A 25,212-nucleotide genomic window follows, 5' to 3' on the forward strand; every position below is an offset into this window, starting at 1 on the left:
CGTCTTTAAAGTGGGGCTGGCTTTTGGGCCTGCCTTACACGGCAAAGGCTTGACTGAGTTTGGAGGCATTTTGGTGTGGAGAGGGTGAAAATGTACAGATTTTTTAATGTACAGTTTTGTACCTTGTGTATTGAAACTGCGTTCAAATAGACTGTACATCTGCTTCCTTTTGATCAGTGTCTACTTCTCATCTGCTGTCAACCCTCTGGTCTGGAACTGATTATTTAGGGAAAATTGGTAGGGCCATCTGGAGACACGAGCAACTTGCGTTTCTGTGTGATTTCTAATGCATGTTTTGATTGATGCTAATTATATGGTTTATTTCATTATTTATTCTTTCTGTTTATTGTTAGAAAAGAAAATCCTAATCTAAAATGAATTGTTTTCAAAGGCTTTGGATTTGGCTGCCCTTTCCACAGAGCATTCTCAGTACAAGGACTGGTGGTGGAAAGTGCAGATTGGAAAATGTTACTACAGGTAAAATTTTGATTATTTGTAAAAGGCTAAGCCAAGGCAACATATTTCAGAATCGCAAATCTGGTGACCCTTTTGGCGGACAGATTTCCTCATGAAGGAATGAAAACTGTGTCTTTCATTTACTTGAGAAAATGTTTAGTTAGCAATCACATGATGGCACTAAGAACTGATACCTTTGGGATAATAAAACTTTACAAGCTGGGAAAGGGAAACTTTGGGACCATCAGGTCCAACATTTCTTTTCAGATGACGAAGCTGAGGCCAAAGAAAGCATGTGATTTGCATCAGGAGCTAGTTAGTAGCAGACTTGGGATTAGAATCAAATCTGTGGATCTCACTCCACTCCTCTTGGCTCTCTAGACTTTATTTCTACTGATGTCTCACATCTGTAAAGTGCTTTACAGTTAAGAGATAGCTTGTCTACACATTACATTATCTCACTTAAATCTTTCAATACTTTGGAGGTAGTTGCTGTTATTATCCCTATGTCCAGATGAGAAAAAGTGACCCTCTGAAAGAATAAAATATCTTGGAATAAATTTAACCAAGGAGTTGAAAGGCCTGTACATCAAAAATTATAACATAGTGATTGGAGAAACTGATGAAGTCATAAGTAAATTGAAACACATTCCACATTCATGGATTAGAAGAATTATTATTGTTAAAACACTCATGCTATGGGAAGCAATCTCCAGATTCAGTGAAATCCCTGTCAAAATACCAATGGCATTTTTCACAGTAGAACAATCCTAACATTTGTATGGAATCACAACAGATCCTGAAGAACCAAAGCATTCTTGAGAAAGAAGAATAAAGTTAGAGATATCACAGTCCCTGATTTCAAACTGTATTACAAAGCTATAGGGATAAAAACAGTATGGTATTGGCATGCAAACAGACATAGAGAGCCCAATGGAATAGAATAGAGAGCCCAAAAATAAACTCATGCATATATGGTCAATTAATTTACAAAAGAAGTCAGGATTGTACAAAGAGGAAAGAATGGTTTCTTCAATAAATTGTGATGGGAAATTAGAATAGCCACATGCATGAGAATGATGGACCACTCTCTTATATCATACACAAAAATTAACTCAATATTGATTAAAGATTGACTATAAGACCAGAAACCATAAAACACCTGGAAGAAAGCATTGGTCTTGATGATGAGTTTTGGATTTGACACCAAAAGCAAAGGCAATAAACAACAACAACAGCAAAAAGTGAGACTTCTTCAAACTAAAATCTTATGTACAGTAAAGGAAACCATAAACAAAATGAAGAGGCAGCCTACTGAATGTAAGAAAATATTTGCAAATCATATATCCAAAAGGGGTTAACGTCCAACATACATAAAGAACTCATGAAATTCAGTAGTAAAAAAACCCAAATAATCCAAGGATCTGAATAGACATTTTTCTAAAGAAGGCATACAGATGGCCAATATAAAAAGATGTTGGACATCACTAATCATGAGGGATATGCAAATCAAAAGCCACAGAGATATCACCTTATATCTATTAGAATGGCTATTATCAAAAAGATGAGAAATAACTAGTATTTGGTGAGAACTTGGAAAAAAGGGGTGTACTCTTGGTAGGAATATAAATTGGCGCAGCCACTATGAAAAATAGTATGGAGGTTCCTCAAAAAATTAAAAATAGAACTACCACATGCACCAGCAATTCTAGTTCTCTGTATTTATCTGAAGAAAATGAAAACACTGACTTGAAGAGAAGATATCTGCACTACCATATTCATTGCTGCATTATTTACAGTAGCCAAGATAAGGAAACATCCTAAGTATCCATCAATAGATAAGTGGATAAAGATATATACAATGGAATATTATTCAGCCATTAAAAAGGATGATATCTGGACATTTGCAGTGGCATGGATGGACTTTGAAAACATTGTGCTAAGTGAAATAAGTTTTTAGAGAAAGACAACATATAATCTCACTTATATGAGGAATCTAAAAAATGTATATATAAAACAAAGCTCATAGATAAAGAGAACAGATTGGTGGTTGCCAGAGGTGGAGGATTAGGGGTGGGCAAAAAGGGTGAAAAGAGTCAAAAACTACAAACATACAGTTATAAGATAAACAAAGCATGGAAATGTAACATACAGCGTGGCTACTATAGTTACTATATTATATGTTTAAAAGTTGCTGAGAAAGTAAACCTTAAAAGTTGCCATCACCAGAAAAAAAATTCTGTGACTATGTATGGTGATGGATGTTAATTCGTTATTGTGGTGATCATTGTGCAGTATACGCAAATATCCAACCATTATATTGTACACCCGAAACTCATATAATGTTGTATGTCAGTTAATTTCAATTTTTAAAAAATGGGCTTTTATCTCAAAGCAGAAGATGTTTTCAAAGAAGTGTCCTTTTTAGTTCTTCCAATAAAATGGAGGCTCTAAGCATTTATTGAGGTCACGTTGACATAATGTCCAGCTTATCGAAGTTCTTTTGGGGGCTGGACTGCTGTGACTTGGCTCTTACTCATGCTGTGACTAGGTTTCACACAGACTCCACACAGCATTTAAGCATTAGATGGGCAGTGAATATGGGAACAGAAATTGTTTTCCTTGGTTTAGGAAAACACATATTATATTAATATGTGTGTTAATACGTTGATAAGTGTGTATAGGACATTACCTTCTTGGTACATGTTTACTCTTAAAAATGTAATTTGTCTTTAATTCATATCCTCAGGGTATGAATAAATGCTGTAGTGTTCATTTTTAAGTTGAATGTTTAATTTTCTGAATGGCCGTTCTTAGGTTAGGAATGTATCGTGAAGCAGAAAAACAATTTAAATCAGCCCTGAAGCAACAGGAAATGGTAGATACATTTCTCTACTTGGCAAAAGTAAGTATGCTTAATTTGAGTGGATTTTGTCTTCTCTGGGTAAATGTTTAAATTCTGACTAGGGCATAGGGAGAGTTGCCAATTTCTTTAGGACTCTGACAAGTTAAGACTTAACTTGTTACCCATGGGTAACAATCCCCCAGAGAGGCCCTCTGTTCTGCAACACACTTGTCTCCCACCTACAGAACAAGGATTGTTTTTATGTAGGTCTTTCATTTCTTGGCTCTGTTCTTTACAACAAAAACAATATTTCCCCTTTATTGAGCACCTTCTGTAAGGTATTGCAAAATACCATATGCAATTTAATTATGCAATTTAGTGTACCATATGCAATTTAATTTAACCCTCATATCAACACTGTAAGACAGATTCTAACATTTTCTTTGTACTCTTAAGGAAAAGGAGACTCAAAGAGGATAAGAAAGATTTTCAGGCTCACTTGGCTATTAAGAACCAGTGTTCAAAGCCAGGACTTTCTGATTCCAGAGCCAACTTAACTGCCCTGTCGTGACACCCACATCCCCAACAGAAGTGAAGGGCCACCTAGAATTTTTGGCATTGGAATAAAGTTACTTCTTGACCCTCACCAAGACTGCTTTAAAAAAAAAAAAATTTTTGACGAAGTGGTGGTTAAGACATCACTTTGCTGTATCTTCAAGAATTTTTTAAATTAGAAAGTGTGGTAAAGAAGGTTGAAATGAAGATGAGATATAGAAGGAAGTACTACTACTTTCTAAATATGGGATTAAAATTAGCAGACTAAAAAGAAACAAAGTGAAGTTCTGTTACATAAATCTACTGTGCTAATCTTAGTATGTTTATAGTGGTTTTTCAAAAAGGTTTGAAACTATCTGGTATCTCAGTATCTTCTGTACATTATATGTAAAGTTCTTAAAGAGGTTTTTAAATATCACAGTAAACTATTCTGACAGCTTGAAATTGTAACTCAGGTCACAGTATATGACTGTCATCTTCTTATAAATGATAATCACTTGTCATGTGGTTAAAAATGCATGTTTAATTTTAACTATTATTAAGTGCATGGTTTGGCTCTTTTTTTCTGAAGTGATTTGTTTAAATCCATTGTTGCCTAGATGACTGTATAGAGGTACAGTTTACTTATTTTCTTTAATATGTGAAGGAATTAATTGCTAAGTAATAGAGACCAAGCAGATTTTAAGGAGTATTATTTCTTAAAATTTTAAGTTGTTAATTTAACAAATTATTAAATATTTTATATTACTTAGTATGTGGAATTATATTATTTCATATATTTTAAAAAGAATTTCAGAAGCATATAAGATAAAAATTGAAATGTTTTCATCCATACCATTCCCTCTAATCTCATACTTAGCCATAAAGCCTGTAAGCAGTTTTCTGTGTATCCATCTAGGTCTCTTCAAAGCATAATGCAAATGTTTAGGAAGAAATAGAGGATTCAAGATCATGAAGAAAAAAAGTCATAATCTTATGTTTCTATACATAAAACTATAATTCTCTATTTTAGAAGTTACTAATAAGTATATGGTTTACTTATGCTAGTGTAATTGCAGATGAAGCAGAAACTGTCAAGTTAAAACAATCAACCCTCTCAACTCCCTGACCCTGTACCTTACAAATCTGTTTCCCGTCTATTTCCAAAGATCCTTCTCCCAAACCACCCTCTTCAGGGGCTCTCCCCTGCAGCCCTCCTCAGACCTTCTTTTATGGGTCATCCCTTCTTTCTCCAGCATCTTCGACATTGGCCTCATAATTGTTCCTTAGTGCCAGACTCTAGATATACCCATGTCTATTCCATACTAAAAAGATTTTTCCCTTGGTCCTTTCTTTTCTAGTTACCGCCCAGTCTCTGACAGTAGTAAGTCTGTCAGAAGTGTTTGCTGAAGGTACAATGAATGAATACTTAATATACAGCATGTGGAAGTAAAATATCAGGAGTTTCCGTCATGGCACGGTGGTTAACGAATCCGACTAGGAACCATGAGATTGCGGGTTCAGTCCCTGGCCTTGCTCAGTGGGTTAAGGATCTGGCTGTGAGCTGTGGTGTAGGTCACAGATGTGGCTCAGATCCTGCGTTGCTATGGCCGTGGTATAGGCCGGCGGCTGTAGCTCCGATTAGACCCCTAGCCTGGGAACCTCCATCTGCTGCAGGAAGCAGCCCTAGAAAAGGCAAAAAGACAAACAAACAAACAAACAATCTATCTATCTATCTATCTATCTATCTATCTATATATGTACACACACTCATGACATCACTATTGGAAATTAACCCTAAGCATTTTTGAAATTTTTTTTTACTGTCATATCTAGGAGATAATTGGTTACCAAACAATAATTATAAACATCATAACAAATGCTCTTGCTATTTCAAGAACCAGTACTTTTTATTGAAATATGCCTTGGTTTTAGGTTTACATCTCATTGGATCAACCTGTGACTGCTTTAAATCTTTTCAAACAAGGCTTAGATAAGTTTCCAGGAGAAGTAACCCTACTGTGTGGAATTGCCAGGATCTATGAGGTAAGATTCACATCTTTCAACAAGTTGATGTAAGATTGAGGTTATATGCTACTTAAGGTAAGCTCATAGTCCTTTCAGGTCCTAGAAAGGATGACAATTTATAAAATTATTATCATCGGCCTATGTTTTACCAACAGAATAAGAGATTTTAGTGTACGTATTAGTCAAACCAAGTTTTTTCGTTAAGTTATTTCAAACCTATAGAAGAGTATAGAGGATGGTATGAGGCAGGGATTTTTTAGTTTCCCCATAAATAGCTAGTTGTCCTGGCACATTTTACTGATCCTTTTTTCAAGGTGTGTAATGTCAACTATCAGATATTTTTCTAAACACGTTAGATATGTTTTGGGTTTTCTATTCTGTTCTGTTTGTCTATTCTTATACCGGTGTTATACCAACTTAATTACTGTCGCTTTATAGTACTTGTAATTTGGTAAGCCACTTTGTTCATCTTCATTAGGAATGTCTTGACTATTTTGGACTTTGGCTTATTAGAAATTTTAGAGTCATGTTGTCAAATTCCATGAAAATCCTCTTGAAATGGTCTCCTGGCTGCCTAATTACTGTAGCTTTATAATAATAATAATACTAATTTTCTTTTTAAGGCTGCACCCTTGGCACATGGAGGTTCCTAGGTTAGGGGTCAAATCAGAGCTGCAGCTGCCGGCCTACCCTAAAGCCACAGCAACATCAGATCCAAGCCGAGCCATGTCTGCTACCTACACCACAGCTCGTGGCAATGCTGGATCCTTTAACCCACTGAACAAGGCCAGGGATCGAACCTGCATCCTCATGGATAATAGTTGGATTCTTAACCCACTGAGCCATAATGGAAACTCCCTATAATAATTCTTGATATTGGGTCAGGCACGTAAACCATCTGTTCTTCACACTTGGTTATTCTTGGCCCTTTACTCTTCCATATTAAAACAAGCAAGCAAACAAACAAACAAAAAAAAACCCTGTAGACACAGGGATTGGAATTGCATTGAATATATGAATGATGGGGCTGGGGCTGCCTTTCTTCTCACTCTAGATCACTTGCTTAGGTGTTTTTTTTGTTTGTTTTTTTTTTGTTTTGTTTTTTTTTTTTGGTCCTTCATCAAGGATTTTGTAATGATCTGCATAAATGTTTTGCTGAGAGTCCCCCAAACCACCTTGAGATTTGATGATTTATCAGGTCTCAGGCCTCAGCACACAATTGTCCTCAGAGCGACAACTTACAGCCAAAGGATACAAAGCAAGATCAGTAAGGGGAGAAGGCACATGGGGTAAAGTTCTGAGAAACCAGGCCTAAGCTTTCAAGAGTCCTCCACTGCAGCGGGACCACACAGGGCACTTTTAATTCTTCCAGGAAGTTGTGGCAACATGTGTGAAGCCCTGTCTATCAGGGAGCTCACTAAATTTCTGGTATCCATTACTGGGGCTGGTCAGATAGGCACCATCTGCCTCTCACGCACCAGAATCCCAGACCAAGAAGTAAAGCAGGTGTTTATGCACAGCACGTTTATGCCCCACACTGTTGTACAGCTTAGGGGTAGTGAGCCACACTCATCATTTGGGGAAGGGCAATATAGGGCACTAGCCGACTCTAAGATGCCAGCCAGGGGCCAAGCTTGCAGGTGGGCCTTTCTAAGAGTAGCAGGCCCAGGCCTGCTATGTTAACTCTTTTCTGCAGAGAGGTATTTCTAGGTAAAATCGTTTTTCTCTTTTATTTTCTATGGTTATTTACGGTGAGTAGGAATACATTGATTTTTTAAGTTTGATTTGATCTAGCAATTTGGCTAAATATTCTCTTTTAAAATATGTATTTTATTGAAGTATAGTTGATTTACAATGTTGTGTTAATTTCTGCCGTACAGCAGAGTGATTTCATTATATATATTCTTCTTCGTATTCTTCTCCATTATGGTTTATTACAGAATATTGAATATAGTTCCCTCTGGTATAGAGTGAGACCTTGCTGTTTGTCCATTCTATATATAATAGTTTTCATCTGCTAATTAAATACTCTTTATGTTTTAATACCTTATCCATGGCTTCTCTTAGATTTTCTAAGTAAATAAAATAATCACCATCTGCTAATACAGTTTTTCTCTCCTCATTTCAATTACTTTAAAAGAAATCTTATTGTTTAGGACTTCAAATATAATATTGAAGAGAAGCATCTCTAGTCTCTTTAAACTCCTTGAAATCCTAGGTAGGATCTTTTAAAACTGTTTTGTTAGAAAAAGAATGGACGGTGTTAATAGTTGCTGTATCTGGGTATTAGTATAGGAATGATTTTTATTTTCTTCTTTATATTTTCCATATTTTCCATAATGACCATGTAATACTTTTAATATGAAAACAATAAACATGATCTTTAAATTGTCTGGAAATATTTTCTCTGTTTGAAGTATAATTTTGATAAACATGTAAATACAAAACTTTGATCATTCAGTAAAAATACTGTATCAGTATCTCTGTATCTTTACTTGTATGACCCTAAATTGAACAGGAACAGAATTTTGACCAAAAAGCTTAGAAAAGAAGGAAATAAAATGGAATTGATTTTGAAACCTGTGGAACTCATGCATGGTGGTGACCGTCTCAGTGGAACTGGAGCTCTTTGACTCTCAGGCTTTGTCTTCTGCACATTTTTTTCCTCCTGGCTTTCTCTTCTTAGGCAGGAAGTCCTGGCAGAAAGAACTAGAGAACTCTGGTAGTCTTTAATGCGTGGTTGCTGGTCCGTAGAAGTCCTTCCACACCTCTGCTTTAGTCATTTGCCATGTCTGGGCTAGGGAGTGGTTCTGGAGTAGATTCTTTTTTTTTTTTTTTTTTTTTTTTTGGCCATGCCTGCATCATGTGCTGGGCCAGGGGTCAAACCCATACCACAGCAGTGATCCCAGCTGCTATGGTGACAACGCTGGGTCCTTAACCTGCTGTGGCCAAGAGAACTCCCAGAGTGGATGCTTTAGGCAACTACTTTCTTCCTGTCTCTGCTCTGGGTTTGGCCCAGAATTGGAGGAGCACATCCCATCCTTTTATAGGGATACAGGGGAGGGTTTTGTGAGAAAAAGTAGAATTTTATTTTGCACTCAGAGGAAGAAAGAAGTGAAGAGAAAATACCCTAGGCGTGAGGGCAATGTCATATACCAGTAGGGTGACCAAGGACTAAGCACAGGCTTGAAATAGATCCAGGATTTCCCTTTGAATTTATTGGTTAATTTCCTTTACGGCAAAGTTTACCATACAAAGTCTTCCAGTGTATTCTTTTTCTCTTTATGTGGCAGTGTATTGAGGAGTAATTGCTCAAGTTTGTCCCTTAGCTCTTCAGCCTGCATAACATATGCCTTTAGGGATTTTTGTGTGTGTACATTGTACTTTCTCTGGAGGGATTTCCCTTTAGGTTTTCTTTTTATTTATCACTTTCATTTTGCTCTTGTTTCTTTTAAATGTTTCCTATTTTAAAGTGAACATGTTGTGCTGCCTATGGTTCATTGCTTATTCTGTACAGAAACTTGTTTAAAATGATTTATCCTTGCTAAATTATTTGGTTGTGGTTTTAGTTTTTCCTGAGGCCTTTTGTTGATTCATTTGAAAGGCAGGCCTTTATTGGAACTAACTGTTCTATGTTGAACGTTATTTGGAATTAGAAATATTACCCTAGGAAGTATTATTCTAATGGTCCTCGAACTTTACTGTGTATGATAATGACTTTGGGAATGTTTGAGAGTAAGGCCCATCTTCTGCCTCCTGACTCAGATTCCTGGAAGGTGGGACGTGGGCATTTGTCTGCTTAACAAGCTCACTAGGTGATTCTGATTATAACAGAGTTTGAGAATCATTGCAACATTCACTTCCTTATTTGTAGTTTTGTTGTATATAGCTAAAAATCTAATTAGAGACAGTATTCTGTGATGCCTGGTTCAGTAATAAGCACTGTAAAAATCACTTCAATGATACCACAGTTGTTTATATACTTGAAGTGACGTTTATATGCTTGAAAATATTATTTTATGTCTACATTAATAAAATTTATCCTAGAGCTACTATAATTTAAATGAGTCTGATGTGAGACTAAAGGACAAAAAGAGAATCTATGTATATTCATGTGTCTAAAAAGTTATGTGATATTGTCTATTAAACCAGTGAGGTTATTGCATTATTTAATAGTTTTAAAAATAGAGCTGGATGAGTAATGATTTCTGTCCTTTTTTTTTTTTTTGAGTAATGATTTATTATACTAAAAGAATCCATTGCTACAAGATGACTCAAAATTTAAAACCATGAAAGTTCAAGAAGAATATATAGATGAATTTTTGCATAAACTTGGAATGGGGAAGAACTTTCTAAACATGATGCCAAGAAAGCCATAATAGAAAAGACTGATAAATTTCAGAGTATAAAAGTTAAATTTTCTATATAGTGAAAACAAAGGTGTACATAAAACTAAACTCAAACAACAGCAAAAAGGTTAAAAACATTAAACAGGGGACATATTTGCCATACCTGGGACAGACGAAAGTCTACTTTTAATTTCCTCCTTCACAGTTGCTGGGTTTCAGGTCGTTTACAGATTGGTGGGAGAATTACGCACAAACACATGTGTGCACGCACACTCAAATTCTCCTTTTGGTCAATAATATAAACATGGCAACTAGGTGTTTCCTCAGAGTCGTTGTGGGTCAAAATCATGATGTGGCCCTTGTTGTCCTGCCAGCCGACACAGTGGCTGCTGACCTTCTCCATGCAACTAAAGTCAGCCCAGAGATGAGACAACGGACCAAATCCCAGCTGCATTGCGGCTATACCACTGCCCTTTCATGCTGTGGCTAGAAGCACACATCTGGAAGAATTCAGCCAAACATGCTTTTCCTCGGAAGGGAATGTTTATAAACACAGGGCCTTCCTAGGTTTTGAATGGAAGTCAGCCTCAGCGCGGGCTCATTGCATCAGGAAGGAGAAAACAGAGTTCATGCCCAGGGACCCCCAAGCCACAGCTCTGTCTCCACCTTTCCTGAGTTCAGGAGGGCAGCGTCCCACCCAAGCCACACACACTAATAGTAAAAGGACAAAAGATAGGATAAGAGAACTGGCCAAGTACATGGATCCACAATACACAGAAAAAGAAAAGTTAGTATCTGGTGTGTTGAGTGTGTAGCCCCAGTAATAATTAAAGAAATAAACATTAATAATGTCGGAGCTTCTGTTGTGGCTTAACAGTAATGAACCCAAACTAGTATCCGTGAGGATGTGGGTTCGATCCCTGGTCCTGCTCAGTGGGTTAAGGATCTGGTGTTGCTGGGAGCTGTGGCGTAGGTCGAAGACGTGGCTCGGATCTGGTGTTGCTGTGGTTGTGGCGTAAGCCGGCAGCTGCAGCTGCAATTAGACCCCTAGCCTGGGAACTTCCATAGGCCGCACCTGTGGCCCTAAAAAAAAAAAAAAGAAAAACCCAACAACCAGTAATTTTTTTTTGTTTTTTTTTTTGTCTTTTTAGGGCTGCACTTGCTTGGTATGGAGGTTCCCAGGCTAGGGGTCTAATCAGAGCTGTCGCTGCAGGCCTACACCACAGCCACAACAATGCCAGATCCGAGCCGCATCTTTGACCTGCACCACAGCTCACAGCAACATCAGACCCTTAACCCACTGAGCAGGGCCAGGGATCAAACCCACAACCTCATGGTTCCTAGTCAGATTCAATGGGAACTGCTTTTTTTTTTTTTTTTGTCATTTTTTACTTAATCAGATTGACAAAGATGGATAAGTTCCATGGCATTTCAGGTTATCAAAGGTGTGGAGGTTGTGTTTTTTTATGTCTACCTTATTTCACTTAGCTTAATACCCTCTAAGTCCATTCCTGTTGTTGCAAATGGCAAAATTTCATAATTTTTTATGGCTGAATATTAGCATTCCGTTGTATATTTGTACCTCATCTTCATCTTGTTCATGGACACTTAGATTGTTTACATATCTTGGCAACTGTAAATAATGCTTCTATGTAAACATTGGGGTGCATGTATCTTTTCAAATTAGTTTTTTTTTTTGGATATATACCCAGGAATGGAATTGCTGGGTCATATGGTTGTTCTGTTTTTAGTTTTTTGAGAAACCCCCATACTGTTTTCCACAGTGGTGGCAGCATTTTACATTTCCAGCCTACAGTGTAGGAGGATTCCCTTTCTCTACATCCTCACCAGCATTTGTTAATTTACCTTCTTTTTGATGACGGCCATTCTGATAGGTGTGAGGTGATCCTGTGGTTTTAATTTGCATTTCTTTGATGATTAACGATGTTGAGTATCTTTCCATGCCTGCTGGTCATCTTTGGGAAAATGTCCTCTGCCCGTTTTTTAATCAGTTGTTTGTTTGTTTGTTTGTTTTGAAATTTAGAGCCCTTCAGCTCTAGGGCCTCTTATTTTATTTTATTATTTTTTTTAATTTTCCCACTGTACAGCAAGGGGATCAAGTTATCCTTACATGTATACATTACAATTACGTTTTTTCCCTACCCTTTGTTCTGTTGCAACATGAGTAGACATAGTTCTCAATGCTATTCAGCAGGATCTCCTTGTAAATCTATTCTAAGTTGTGTCTGATAAGCCCAAGCTCCCGATCCCTCCCACTCCCTCCCCCTCCCATCAGGCAGCCACAAGTCTCTTCTCCAAGTCCATGATTTTCTTTTCTGAGGAGATGTTCATTTGTGCTGGATATTAGATTCCAGTTATAAGTGATATGGTATTTGTCTTTGTCTTTCTGGCTCATTTCACTCAGTATGAGATTCTCTAGCTCCATCCATGTTGCTGCAAATGGCATTATGTCATTCTTTTTTATGGCTGAGTAGTATTCCATTGTGTATATATACCACCTCTTCCAAATCCAATCCTCTGTCGATGGACATTTGGATTGTTTTCATGTCCTGGCTATTTCGAATAGTGCTGCAATGAACATGCGGGTGCATGTGTCTCTTTTAAGTAGGGTTTTGTCCGGACAGATGCCCAAGAGTGGGATTGTGGGGTCATGTGGAAGTTCTATGTATAGATTTCTAAGGTATCTCCAAACCGTTCTCCATAGTGGCTGTACCAGTTTACATTCCCACCAGCAGTGCAGGAGGGTTCCCTTTTCTCCACAGCCCCTCCAGCACTTGTTATTTGTGGATTTATTAATGATGGCCAGGCTGACTGGTGTGAGATGGTATCTCATGGTAGTTTTGATTTGTATTTCTCTTATAAATCAGCGATGTTGAGCATTTTTTCATGTGTTTGTTGGCCATCTGTATATCTTCTTTGGAGAAATGTCTATTCAGGTCTTTTGCCCATTTTTCCATTGATTGATTGGTTTTTTTTGCTGTTGGGTTGTATAAGTTGTTTATATATTCTAGAGATTAAGCCCTTGTCGGTTGCATCATTTGAAACTATTTTCTCCCATTCTGTAAGTTGTCTTTTTGTTTTCTTTTGGGTTTCCTTTGCTGTGCAAAAGCTTTTCAGTTTGATGAGGTCCCATGGGTTTATTTTTGCTCTAATTTCTATTGCTTTGGGAGACTGACCTGAGAAAATATTCATGATGTTGATGTCAGAGAGTGTTTTGCCTATGTTTTCTTCTATGAGTTTGATGGTGTCCTGTCGTATATTTAAGTCTTTCAGCCATTTGGAGTTTATTTTTGTGCATGGTGTGAGGGTGTGTTCTAGTTTCATTGCTTTGCATGCAGCTGTCCAGGTTTCCCAGCAATGCTTGCTGAATAGACTTTCTTTTTCCCATTTTATGTTCTTGCCTCCCTTGTCAAAGATTAATTGACCATAGGTGTCAGGGTTTATTTCTGGGTTCTCTATTCTGTTCCATTGGTCTGTCTGTCTGTTTTGATACCAGTACCACACTGTTTTGATGACTGTGGCCTTGTAGTATTTCTTGAAGTCTGGGAGAGTTATGCCTCCTGCTTGGTTTTTGTTTCTCAGGATTGCTTAGGCGATTCTGGGTCTTTTGTTGTTCCATATAAATGTTTGGATTGTTTGTTCTAGTTCTGTGAAAAATGTCATGGGTAATTTGATAGGGATTGCATTGAATCTGTAGATTGCTTTGGGTAGTATGGCCATTTTTACAATATTGATTTTTCCAATCCAGGAACGTGGAATATCTTTCCATTTCTTTCCATCTTCTTTAATTTCTTTGATTAAAGTTTTATAGTTCTCGGCATATAGGTCCTTTACCTCCTTGGTCAGGTGTATTCCGAGGTGTTTGATTTTGTCAGGTACAATTTTAAAGGGTATCATATTTTTGTATTCCTTTTCTAATATTTCATTGCTGTATACAGAAATGCAACTGACTTCTGAATGGTAATCTTATATCCTGCTACTTTGCTGAATTTATTAATCAGTTCAAGGAGTTTTGGGGTTGAGTCCTTAGGGTTTTCTATGTATAGTATCATGTCATCTGCATACAGTGACAGTTTGATCTCTTCTCTTCCTATCTGGATGCCTTTGATTTCTTTTGTTTGTCTAATTGCTGTGGCTAGGACTTCCAAAACGATGTTGAAGAGCAGTGGTGAGAGTGGGCATCCCTGTCTTGTTCCAGATTGGAGTGAGAAGGCTTTCAGTTTTTCCCCACTGAGTATTATATTTGCTGTGGGTTTATCATAAATGGCTTTGATTATATTTAGGAATGTTCCCTCTATGCCCACTTTGGCGAGGGTCTTGATCATGAATGGATGTTGGACTTTGTCAAATGCTTTTTCTGCGTCTATTGAGATGATCATATGATTTTTGACTTTTTTTTTGTTAATGTGGTGTATGATGCTGATTGATTTGCATATGTTGAACCATCCTTGTGAACCTGGGATGAACCCAACCTGGTCATGGTGTATAATTTTTTTGGTATGTTGTTGGATTCGGTTGGCTAAGATTTTGTTGAGAATTTTTGCATCTATATTCATCAATGATATTGGGCGATAGTTTTCTTTTTTGGTGGTATCTCTGTCTGGTTTTCGAATGAGGGTGATGGTGGCCTCATAGAATGTCTTTGGGAGTATTCCTTCTTCTTCAACCTTTTGAAAGAGTTTAAGGAGGATGGGCATCAATTCCTCTTTATATGTTTGATAGCATTCACCTGTGAAGCCATCCGGTCCTGGACTTTTATTTGTAGGGAGTGTTTTTATGACCTCTTCAATTTCATTTCTAGTGATCGGTTTGTTCAGTTGGTCTGTTTCTTTTTTTTTTTTTTTTTTTTTTTTGGTCTTTTTGTCTTTTGTTGTTGTTGTTGTTGCTATTTCTTGGGCCGCTCCCGCGGCATATGGAGGTTCCCAGGCTAGGGGTTGAATCGGAGCTGTAGCCACCGGCCTATGCCAGAGCCACAGCAACGCGGGATCCGAGCCGCGTCTGCAACCTACACCACAGCTCACGGCAACGCCAGATCGTTAACCCACTGAGCCAGGGCAGGGACCGAACCCGCAACGTCACGGTTCCTAGTCGGATTCGTTAACCACTGCGCCACAACGGGAACTCCAAGGTCTGTTTCTTTTTGATTCAGTTTTCGCAGGCTGTAAGATTCTAGAAAATTGTCCATTTCTTCCAGATTGTCAAACTTGTTGCTGTATAGTTGTTCAGTTGTTTGTTTTTTGACGGTAAGTTGTATGAGCTATTTGTATATTTTGGATATAACACTTCATTGGGCATATCGTTTGCAAATATTTTCTCCCATTCAGTAGATGTTCTTCTACTTTGTCACTTACGTGTTTCTTTTACGTGACAAGTGCATGGTCCTCCTAGGCTGTTCCTGCGGCCCAGTTTGCACTTCCCCCAGGTGTGCTCAGGTCTCCATCCCTCACTTTACTCAGCCTCTGTTCACACGGCACCTCCTCCACAACTCCTTTGCAGCAGCACCCACTCCCCTCCCTCTCTCTTCTCACGCTGCTCTCTTTCTCTTAATCACTTATCCTTGTTGGACCTGACATTATATAGTTGTTCATTTCTTTGTCCTCCTCCCAGATGTAACCTCCTTGAGGACAGTGGTCACCCTTCCATATCGAGGGGGGAGAGTTGGTTCCAAGACCCCCTCGTTTGCCAAAATTAGTGGATGCTCAAGTCCCTTATACAAAAGGCTGTAGAATTTGTACATAACCTACCCACATGGTTCTGTATGCACTAAATTATCTCTAGATTACTTTTAATGCCCAATACAATGTAAACACTATCTAAATAGTTGTAAATACAGTGTAGATGCTATGGAAATACTTGGCAGTGTGGCAGATTCAAGTTTGCTTTTTGAAACTTTCTGGAATTTTTTTTTCCTCAATATTTTCAGTCTGTGGCTGGTTGACTCTGCAGAGGTGAAACCCACAGATACAGAGGACTGACTGTATCTTTTTGATCACATTGTGTCCCCAGGGCCTAGAACAGAGTCTGGCACATGGTAGGCGCTTAATAAATAGTTCATTGGATAAAAGAATGTAAGCCAGTCAGAATAAAAATAATCTCTTGTCCAGTATTAATACAGTATTGCTCTTCTGTCTTAAAAACAGGAAATGAATAATATTCCATCAGCCACTGAATACTACAAAGAGGTTTTGAAACAGGACAATACTCACGTGGAAGCCATTGCATGCATTGGAAGCAACCACTTTTACTCTGATCAACCAGAAGTAGCCCTCCGGTTTTACAGGTGCACTTGACATTCAGTTTGTAGAATTGCTTTCCTGTGAAATCATGGTGAAACAATAAGAAAGATATAATGAAAATGTACAGAAATGATGTATAGCCAGGTCTACATGAGACTAAAAAATTTAAGCACCCAACTGTTTTACGAATACTAAAGCTATAGCTCATAATTTGGAAATACATGAGTATTTGGCATCTTGTAGAAACACACCTGGATAATTGCCTGAGTTAACACCATGTCATTGTATCAACTGGCCATTCTGTCATCAACCAATAAGAGTTTAATAGTTACTGGAAGCACTTCTACATCACTGCCTCCATCTGTCCCACTGTGCACAATAAAAAGATCCTGAAGGTAAAGTAGTAAATGTGATTTGCAAAGAGCAGTGGGCCCTAGGCCCTGAGTCCTGATGGGGCCCTGAAACAAGATCCCTGTTATGTGAAATGTTGTCAATTCTTGTCCAAATATTTTTTCAAAATTTACATAAATGATGTTCTCTTTTGAGCACATACTTATTTTAAACTATAGAGGGTTTCTGAAATTAATTTTTAAGTTATGACTTCCTCTCCAGCCTTTGGGTGACGAATGAGGAGATAACTGACAGCTGACAAGAGTTCTTTCCAGATAAGTGCTAGGAGCATAAAACATAATGATATGGTGCCAGCCTGTGCACATGCAGCTGACTCTGCTCCCCCCACCCCAGAGTGGGTCATGGCTCCTCAGGGCAGCTGGCGTGGGTTTTGCTTGCTTACTTGAGCTCTCTTATCCTTTGGGATTAATGATGCGTAGAAGCAAAATGGGGTTCTTGAGCTGCAGCAGAGAAGCTAAGTGGATAACCTAGGGATCCACTGATGATCTTGCCATCCTGGGTGGAAGCTCACTAGGTGCAGCTGAACCACAAAATACACGTAGCCAAAAACCGGACCCAACTCAGCTGTCCTCGGAGGTGAATGCTAAACATAGGCCACAGATTTGATTAAAAGGTCGTAGAAATTTGCTGATGAGCACCAAAGCTTTATGAGGCAAAAGTGTGGATTTTACTTTATGGGACCATTTATTTATTCTTTTGATTCTCTAACAGAGTTGGGGGGGGGTTAAAAAAAAAGTTACAGAAGTTATTTCTTTTTTCTTTTTTTTTTTGGTCTTTTTGCCATTTCTTGGGCCACTCCTGCGGCATATGGAGGTTCTCGGGCTAGGGGTCGAATCGGAGCTGCAGCTGCCAGCCTACGCCGGAGCCACAGCAACGCAGGGTCCGAGCCGCGTCTGCCACCTACACCACAGCTCATGGCAACGCCGGAACCTTGACCCACTGAGCAAGGGCAGGGATCGAACCCTCAACCTCATGGTTCCTAGTCGGATTCGTTAACCACTGCGCCACGACGGGAACTCCCAGAAGTTATTTCTGACCTTGCCTTTGGAGTCGTAACTAGTACCATTACAAAAGACATGGTTTTGTATTTGTTTTACCATTTTTTCATTTACCTAATTCTTTCTGTTTATATTCTTTGGAGGGTATTAAAAATTATATAATGAATTCATTTCTAACCTTGTTAAAAAGATACGTGTGTTGGAGTTCCCGCTGTGGCACAGTGGAAACGAATCCGACTAGGAACCATGAGGTTGCGGGTTCGATCCCTGGCCCTAAAAGGACGAAAGACAAAAAAAAAAAAAGAAAAAAAGATATGTATATTAATATTTATAAAGTTGGTCTGACACCAAAATGTGTGCTCTTTTTCCAAAAGGCGACTCCTGCAGATGGGTGTTTATAACTGCCAGCTTTTTAACAATCTGGGGCTCTGTTGCTTCTATGCCCAGCAGTATGATATGACTCTGACCTCCTTCGAACGTGCCCTTTCTCTGGCTGAAAACGAAGAGGAGGTAGCTGACGTCTGGTACAACTTGGGACATGTGGCTGTGGTATGTTGTTTCTGTAGTAAAATTTCTCTTACAGAAAAGGTAACCACTTGTTGGAAGAAATCTTCAGGTATTGGAAATCCGGGTGTGGTTAGCGATTTAGAGGCAATTTAGAGGTTTCTGGGAGGCACCACAGCTCATTTCATCGTCCCAGGTCGAATCCCCTTACGTGGTGCCTGTCGCCCTTGTCCCGCTGCTTTGGCTAAGGTAGCAGACACGATTTATCTGAGGAAAGGAGGACTGCGATGGCAGGAGGAAGTGGGTGGAATTGTGTGTGCGAGTTTGTGCTTTCCTCTTGCAGGGCATAGGAGATACGAACCTGGCCCATCAGTGCTTCAGGCTGGCTCTGGTTAACAACAACCACCACGCCGAGGCCTACAACAACCTGGCCGTGCTGGAAATGCGCAAGGGCCACGTGGACCAGGTCAGCCGAGGGCAGGGCGTGCCGCGGGGACAGTCTTCTTTCTTCAAAGGAAAGCTGTTGCGTGCAGCTGTCTTTACATGTTACAATTTGAAAATGAGCTCTGGAGTCGGACTGGCCTGGGTTTGAATCCCAGCTCTGTCACCTATTAGTGATGTGACCTTGGAGAAGTTGCTTAACCTTTCAGGACCCAACATGGAAGCTTGATTTGGTTAGGACAAATCTGCACCTCCCAGGCTTTCCTATCTTCGGGAACTGTTGTGCCATTCACAGCCCTCCATCCACCGTCTAGCTGCTCGAGCCCCAGTCCTAGGACCCACCGGTGAAACTTCCCTTTCCCGACTGGCCTCCTTGCCATGCTGCACCTCTGTCGTGTCCAGTGGGCCCTGTCAGTTCTAGCTCCACATCCCCATTCTCCACTCCCACCCCCGCTTCTTCAGACTGCTCTCATCTCTCACCTGCATGACTGCAAGCGTCTCCTAGCTATTCCATTTACATCAGCAAGTAAGCACACCCTATAATGCAGCTTCCTCAGAACCGCCTAAAGGATTTTTTTTAAAAAAAACACTAGGGTATTTTATTACTGCTTTGCTTATTAGCATCCTCGAAAGGCTTCTCCTTGCACTGTTAAGGAAATTTGGACTTCAGACCTTAGCCTACAAGGCCCCACGTGGTCTAGCCTCTGGGTCCCGCCCAGACCACATCTTTGGCCACTACTCTTTTACCCTTGACCTCCAGATACATTAGCTGCTCGCTGCTGTGCAGTGCCTGCTCTTACCGTAGGGCCTTTGGAGTGACTTCTTTCAGATCCTGCAAAGATTTTCTTTTTCTCATTCAGGTCTCAGCTTAATTACCACCTCTTTAGAAAGACCTGCTTGAACATCAGTTTACAGATGCTGTCACATCTCCTGCTGTTTTTTTCTTCACAGTACTTATCATTTTATCAGATAGTTTCATCTTTACGTGCAGATTGCTAGCTGCATGAAAGCAGGGATTGCCTGTCTTCTACTGATGTATTTTCAGTATCAAAAACATTGCCTGGCACATGGTAGGTGCTCAGGATTTGTGGAACGAATGCATGGTAAATAAAATAGGGTAATAGCAATACTGACCCGAAGGTTCTTGTGAGGATGAGCAGATTGTGTTTGTAAAGCATATGGCCTAGTAAAGCACATAATGGATGCTTAATAAATAGTGTTATTAATCACACAACAAGATGTTTAAAATGCTGCATATACTCATAGAAATTAATGGCAATAAAAATAGATGTCATTACATTCTCTGCTTTAGAGATGAAGAAACAGAGCCTGGAGGTGGGTAAGTACCTGCCCCAGGCCACCACACAGTGAGCAGCACGCCAGGACCTTAACCTCCAGCCTGGTCTCCTGAGCACATTGACAAACTTAACAACCAAAGAAATGTCACTGGATGCTGCCTTTGTTTCATAAAATTCTCCAAAAGTAAATAAGATGGACTTGTAGTTTATGAGCAAAGACTAATTGGAATTCCCTTGTGGCTCAGCAGGTTAAGGATCCAGCATTGTCACTGCTGGGGCTTGGGTCACTGCTGTGGCATAGGTTCGATCCCTGGTCCAGGAACTTCCACACGCCACGGGCATGGCCACAAAAAAAAAAACAAAAGCTAAGTTCCCTAAAATGGGAACTGGTTCTATCATGGAATTTATCCTGTGTCCATATGAAGCAAGTGGTTTTTATGATTTTTGTCTGATTCCATGTTGGTGATTTATTTCCCCTCCTACTTATTATAGTTTTTCTAGTATACAATTAATGTGAAATGTTTTGGTGAAAATTTCATTGTTATTAAAAATTATAACTAAAAAAACCCAAAACAGTGTATCATAAAACAAAATAATATCCACCATCCTCTATCACTATTATTTACTTTCCATGAAAAAAAGATATAAGAGGAGTTCCTTTTGTGGCTCAGGGGTAACAAACCCCACTAATATCCAAGGGCACTCAGGTTTGATTCCTGGCCTTGCTCAGTGGGTTAAGGATCTGGTGTTGCCGTGAGCTGTGATGTAGGTCGCAGATGCGGCTTGGATCCAGCGTTGCTGTGGTTGTGGTGTAGGTGAGCAGCTGCAGCTCTGATTGGACCCCTAGCCTGGGAACTTCCATATGCTGCAGAGTGTCCTCAGGGCCGTTTGTAGCAGTTTAGCTACAAGTTGAGAAGCTGTTCAGCGCTTGGGATGCTGAGTCTGTGGTCTTGACAATGGATGTACAGGCATCTCATGTCCCTCAGTGGTCTCTTCAGTGTATGAATCTTTGAGCCTATAGGGCACAAAAAAATAATGTGAATTTTGTCTTTTGAGTACTTTAGAGAAGAGAAAGCTTGTCATTTTCAGTTGCCTTCTGTTGTCACTTTCAGGTCAGCAGTATAATAACTGCTTGCTCACTGTCATCCAGCATAGAACTTGGGGATTTGAATTTACAATGGTTTTTTGGGTGGGTGGTTTTTTATTGTTGCATTAGAGAACAGGTAATTGGAAGCCTACTAAATCAATCAACAAAACTAGATTAATAAGACTTTTTTTTTTCAGTATTGGGAGGATTCTATTTTTGAGTTGTATATCATATTGAAATATAAACTTAAAAAAAGTGATTTTCGGAGTTCCTGTCATGGCACAGTGGTTAACGAATCCAACTAGGAACCATGAGGTTGCGGGTTTGATCCTTGCCCTTGCTCAGTGGATTGAGGATCCGGCGTTGCCGTGAGCTGTGGTGTAGGTTGCAGACACAGCTCGGATCCCGCGTTGCTGTGGCTCTGGCGTCGGCCAGTGGCTACAGCTCCGATTCGACCCCTAGCCTGGGAACCTCCATATGCCGCAGAAAGCGGCCCTAGAAAAGGCAAAGAGACAGAAAAGAAAAAAAAAGTGATTTTCACATAACTTTTCAATTCTGTTTTCTCTACATTTTGAAGCATTTTATTATTAATATAATTTTGGCAAGATGTAAGTAGTTAATTTTCTATCAGTAAGGCGTATTTCATGAGGAATTCATCTGTATTTATCACAAGGTCATGTTTATTAAAGTCCTATCCTGGGTTAAAAAAAAAACATCACAAATATAGTGCTAATATATGCTCATATACCTTTGGTTTTTTTTTTTTTTTCTCCTTTCTTCCTTTCTTTCTCCCTCCCTCCCTCCTTCCCTCCCTTCCTTCCTTTCTTTCTTCTCAACAGGCAAGAGCACTGTTACAAACTGCATCATCTTTAGCACCCCACATGTACGAGCCGCATTTTAATTTTGCAACAATTTCTGATAAGGTATTTTCTTTCCATTTATCATCTGACGTGTTTGTTTATCTTTCTTGGTTTTAACAAATGTACAAGTAAATAAGGACATTCTAACCATAACTTCCTGAAAGAAATTATTTTTTTTATGGTCACACCTACAGCATATGGAAGTTCATGGGCCAAGGATTGAATCCGAGCCACACACACCTGTGACCTGCACCATAGCTCACGGCAATGCCAGATCCCTGACCCACTGATCAGGGCCAGGGATTGAATCTGCATCCTTATGGATACTAGTTTGATTCCTTTCTGCTGTGCCATAATGGGAACTCCGCCTCTTTATAGACTGAAAGATGTTGGAGTTCCCGTCATGGCTCAGTGGTTAACGAATCCAACTAGGAACCATGAGGTTAGGGGTTCAATCCCTGGCTTTGCTCAGTGGGTTGAGGATCTGGCGTTGCCATGAGCTGTGGTGTAGGTTGCAGACGCAGCTCGCATCCCGAGTTGCTGTGGCTCTGGGTGTAGGCTGGTGGCTACAGCTCTGATTTGACCCCTAGCCTGGGAACCTCCATATGCTGTGGGAGCGGCCCAAGAAAAGGCAAAAAGACACACACACACACACAAAAAAAAGATGTTATAGGAGTTCCCATTGTGGCTCAGCAGGTTAAGGTCCCACCGTAGCCTCCAGGAGGATGTGGGTTCGATCCCTGGGCTCCCTCAGTGGGCTAAGGATCTGGCATTGCTGCAAGCTGTGGTGTAGGTTGCAGATGTGGCTCAGATCTGGTATTGCCGTGGCAGTGGCATAGGCCTGCAGCTGCAGGTCTGATTCAGCCCCTAGCCTGGGCACTTCCATATGCCTTGGATGCAACCATTAAAAAAACCCAGTAGCATGAACATGAAGCCATTCACACGCACTTCTGTTTTGAAAATAAAACAAGCTTTTATTCGTAAGTTGTCATCGTTGAGTGTTTGTAAGTGCTGGCCACTGTTCCAGGTGATCTATATACCTCCCATTCTCTCAGCAGCCCTGCAAGGTAGGTAACCCTTACCTCCTTACTCATTTTTCTCATACAACTCACGTTTCATTTGTTGAGCCTCTGCTGCATACCAGAGACTGTTGTAGGCACAGAGGATGTCAGCAGTGAATAAAACAGAGACCTCTACCCCATGCAGCTTACACTCTAATGGAACCCAAGCCTGTAGATCTTAAAAGCCTTCCCTTGAGCCCTGTGGCAGTGGCAGTTTCAGAATTCAGATCCACGTGATGCCCGTGTGTTTCCCACCGCGCTCTGCTGCTACTTCCTTAAACCACAAAGAAGGCTTCATTACTTTCAGGAATAGTTTTACATTTTAATAATATATATTATAAATGAAATGTTTCTTTAAGTGAAAAGCTACACCTCCGTGCAAGAAAATAGTATGTTAAAAAGAACTGCTATGATTTAAAAAAGGAAACTTATGTTTTAATTCATATGCATGTTGCCCCAAAACTACTTGAATTGAATGAGCTAAGGTTTTTTTGTGGGGTTTTTTTTGTTTTTTGTTTTTTTTTGGTGTGCACACACTAAAAAGCTCTCTTTAGAAATGTATACATGAGTCAGTACATTCAGATGGATTCAGATGCTGTGGGTGTTTTTCTTTGGAACAGGACTTTAACACAAAGTTTATTGAAGATGAGAGATACCCTTTATCAACTGAAAACAAGATATCTTCCCAACATTCCTCTGTTAGCAAACAGTTAAAAGCTCCCAGAGCATGCTATTGTATCTTAAATACAATAGTTTTTACTTGAATTTTATGTCTAAAAGGTAATACCCTGATCAAAATATGTCTTTGTCTATGGTACATTACAAAGAGTTTCCTTACAGAGCTGGCTGTTTTAGCATACAGACGTCATTTTATCTTTCTTACGATGCTATCCGTGACAGGCAGAGACAACACACGTTTATGCATTCATCACTAGACAATTTATTAAAGTGTAGTTGATTATTTAATTGGTCATTTTAGTTTTCTCACATTTTTCCAAGATTGAATTGTATTTAGGTGAAACAGTTTTTAAATCAAAGTAGCACAATGAAGCAGTTGACCTTTCAGAACCCCCGGTTTCTATGTTATACAGATAATCCATCTGTCTTTTTTTTTTTTTTTTTTTTTTTGCTTCCTTATTTTTTCTGGTTTTCATTCTGTGGTCTTATTCTGGTGTTTCTTCCAGATTGGAGATCTCCAGAGAAGCTATGTTGCTGCTCAGAAGTCTGAAGCAGCATTTCCAGATCATGTGGATACGCAACACTTAATTAAGCAGTTAAAGCGGCATTTTGCTATGCTCTGATTTTTCCTTAGACCAACCTATTCTTATGGAGGGGCATTATACAAGGGACAAGTAGTATGCGTATATGTATGTGTGTGTTATAAACCTGTGCTTGATCTCAGCGAAGGTGACATAAGGGAATTTAAAGCAGAACATCTAATGAAAATTTTCTAATAACAACCTTATAAGATACTGTTATAAAAGACAGAATTTAAGCATTTGTAAGCAGATTGTGAAACCTCCCACATTCTATGGTAGATGTTCATTTATAACCTTTACAAAACATTTTCATGAATTTCCTCAAATTTTTATAAACGCACATTTTTAATGTCCTTTAGCCTGCCCATTAGCTATCATGCAGCTTAAGAGGTCTGATACCTGCCTTTAAAATTGCACTTTTATGGCTAAAAGTGTATCCTTATCCTAGATACAGACTTTAGATTAAAAATTGTATTTAAAACTATTTTCTACCAAATGCTTGGTGAGACACTACATTTTCTTATATATTATGCTTTAAAATAAATGTGTATAAAACACCATCATTCTGTTATTTTTCATGAGTTTTTATCTCCGTCCTCTCAGAGAAAACAAATTTTCAGAAGTCTGATGATCTTAGTCATTATTCTAATTTTATTTGAAATAATGGACTGTCAGTTTAGCTTTTTTCTGAGAAGCTGTTTTTGGGATATTGAGTTGTTAATATAAGGATATCAGGATCAGAAATGGAGTCATAGACCTGAAGCCCTTCTTCTGGTCATCCTGAGAAGGTTAGGCTGGATCCCAGGCCCATACACTGGAACATC

At 39.3% G+C, this 25,212-nt stretch overlaps 1 protein-coding gene across 2 annotated transcripts in view; it reads left to right on the plus strand.

Annotated features, from left to right (window-relative positions):
- The window catches only part of TTC8 (tetratricopeptide repeat domain 8), a 52,271-nt gene extending 27,343 nt beyond the window's left edge, over positions 1–24,928 (plus strand). For both annotated transcript variants that reach the window (XM_001927081.6, XM_005666374.3), the window contains exons 7-14: positions 392–477; positions 3,274–3,361; positions 5,771–5,881; positions 16,374–16,513; positions 18,253–18,427; positions 18,726–18,848; positions 22,048–22,131; positions 24,314–24,928. In XM_001927081.6, the coding sequence (XP_001927116.2) occupies positions 392–477; positions 3,274–3,361; positions 5,771–5,881; positions 16,374–16,513; positions 18,253–18,427; positions 18,726–18,848; positions 22,048–22,131; positions 24,314–24,430 (924 nt within the window). In that variant the 3' untranslated portion in view covers positions 24,431–24,928. The remainder of the gene's footprint in view (positions 1–391; positions 478–3,273; positions 3,362–5,770; positions 5,882–16,373; positions 16,514–18,252; positions 18,428–18,725; positions 18,849–22,047; positions 22,132–24,313) is intronic.

Source organism: Sus scrofa, chromosome 7, assembly GCF_000003025.6.
Source record: "Sus scrofa isolate TJ Tabasco breed Duroc chromosome 7, Sscrofa11.1, whole genome shotgun sequence".
NCBI lineage: Eukaryota > Metazoa > Chordata > Mammalia > Artiodactyla > Suidae > Sus > Sus scrofa.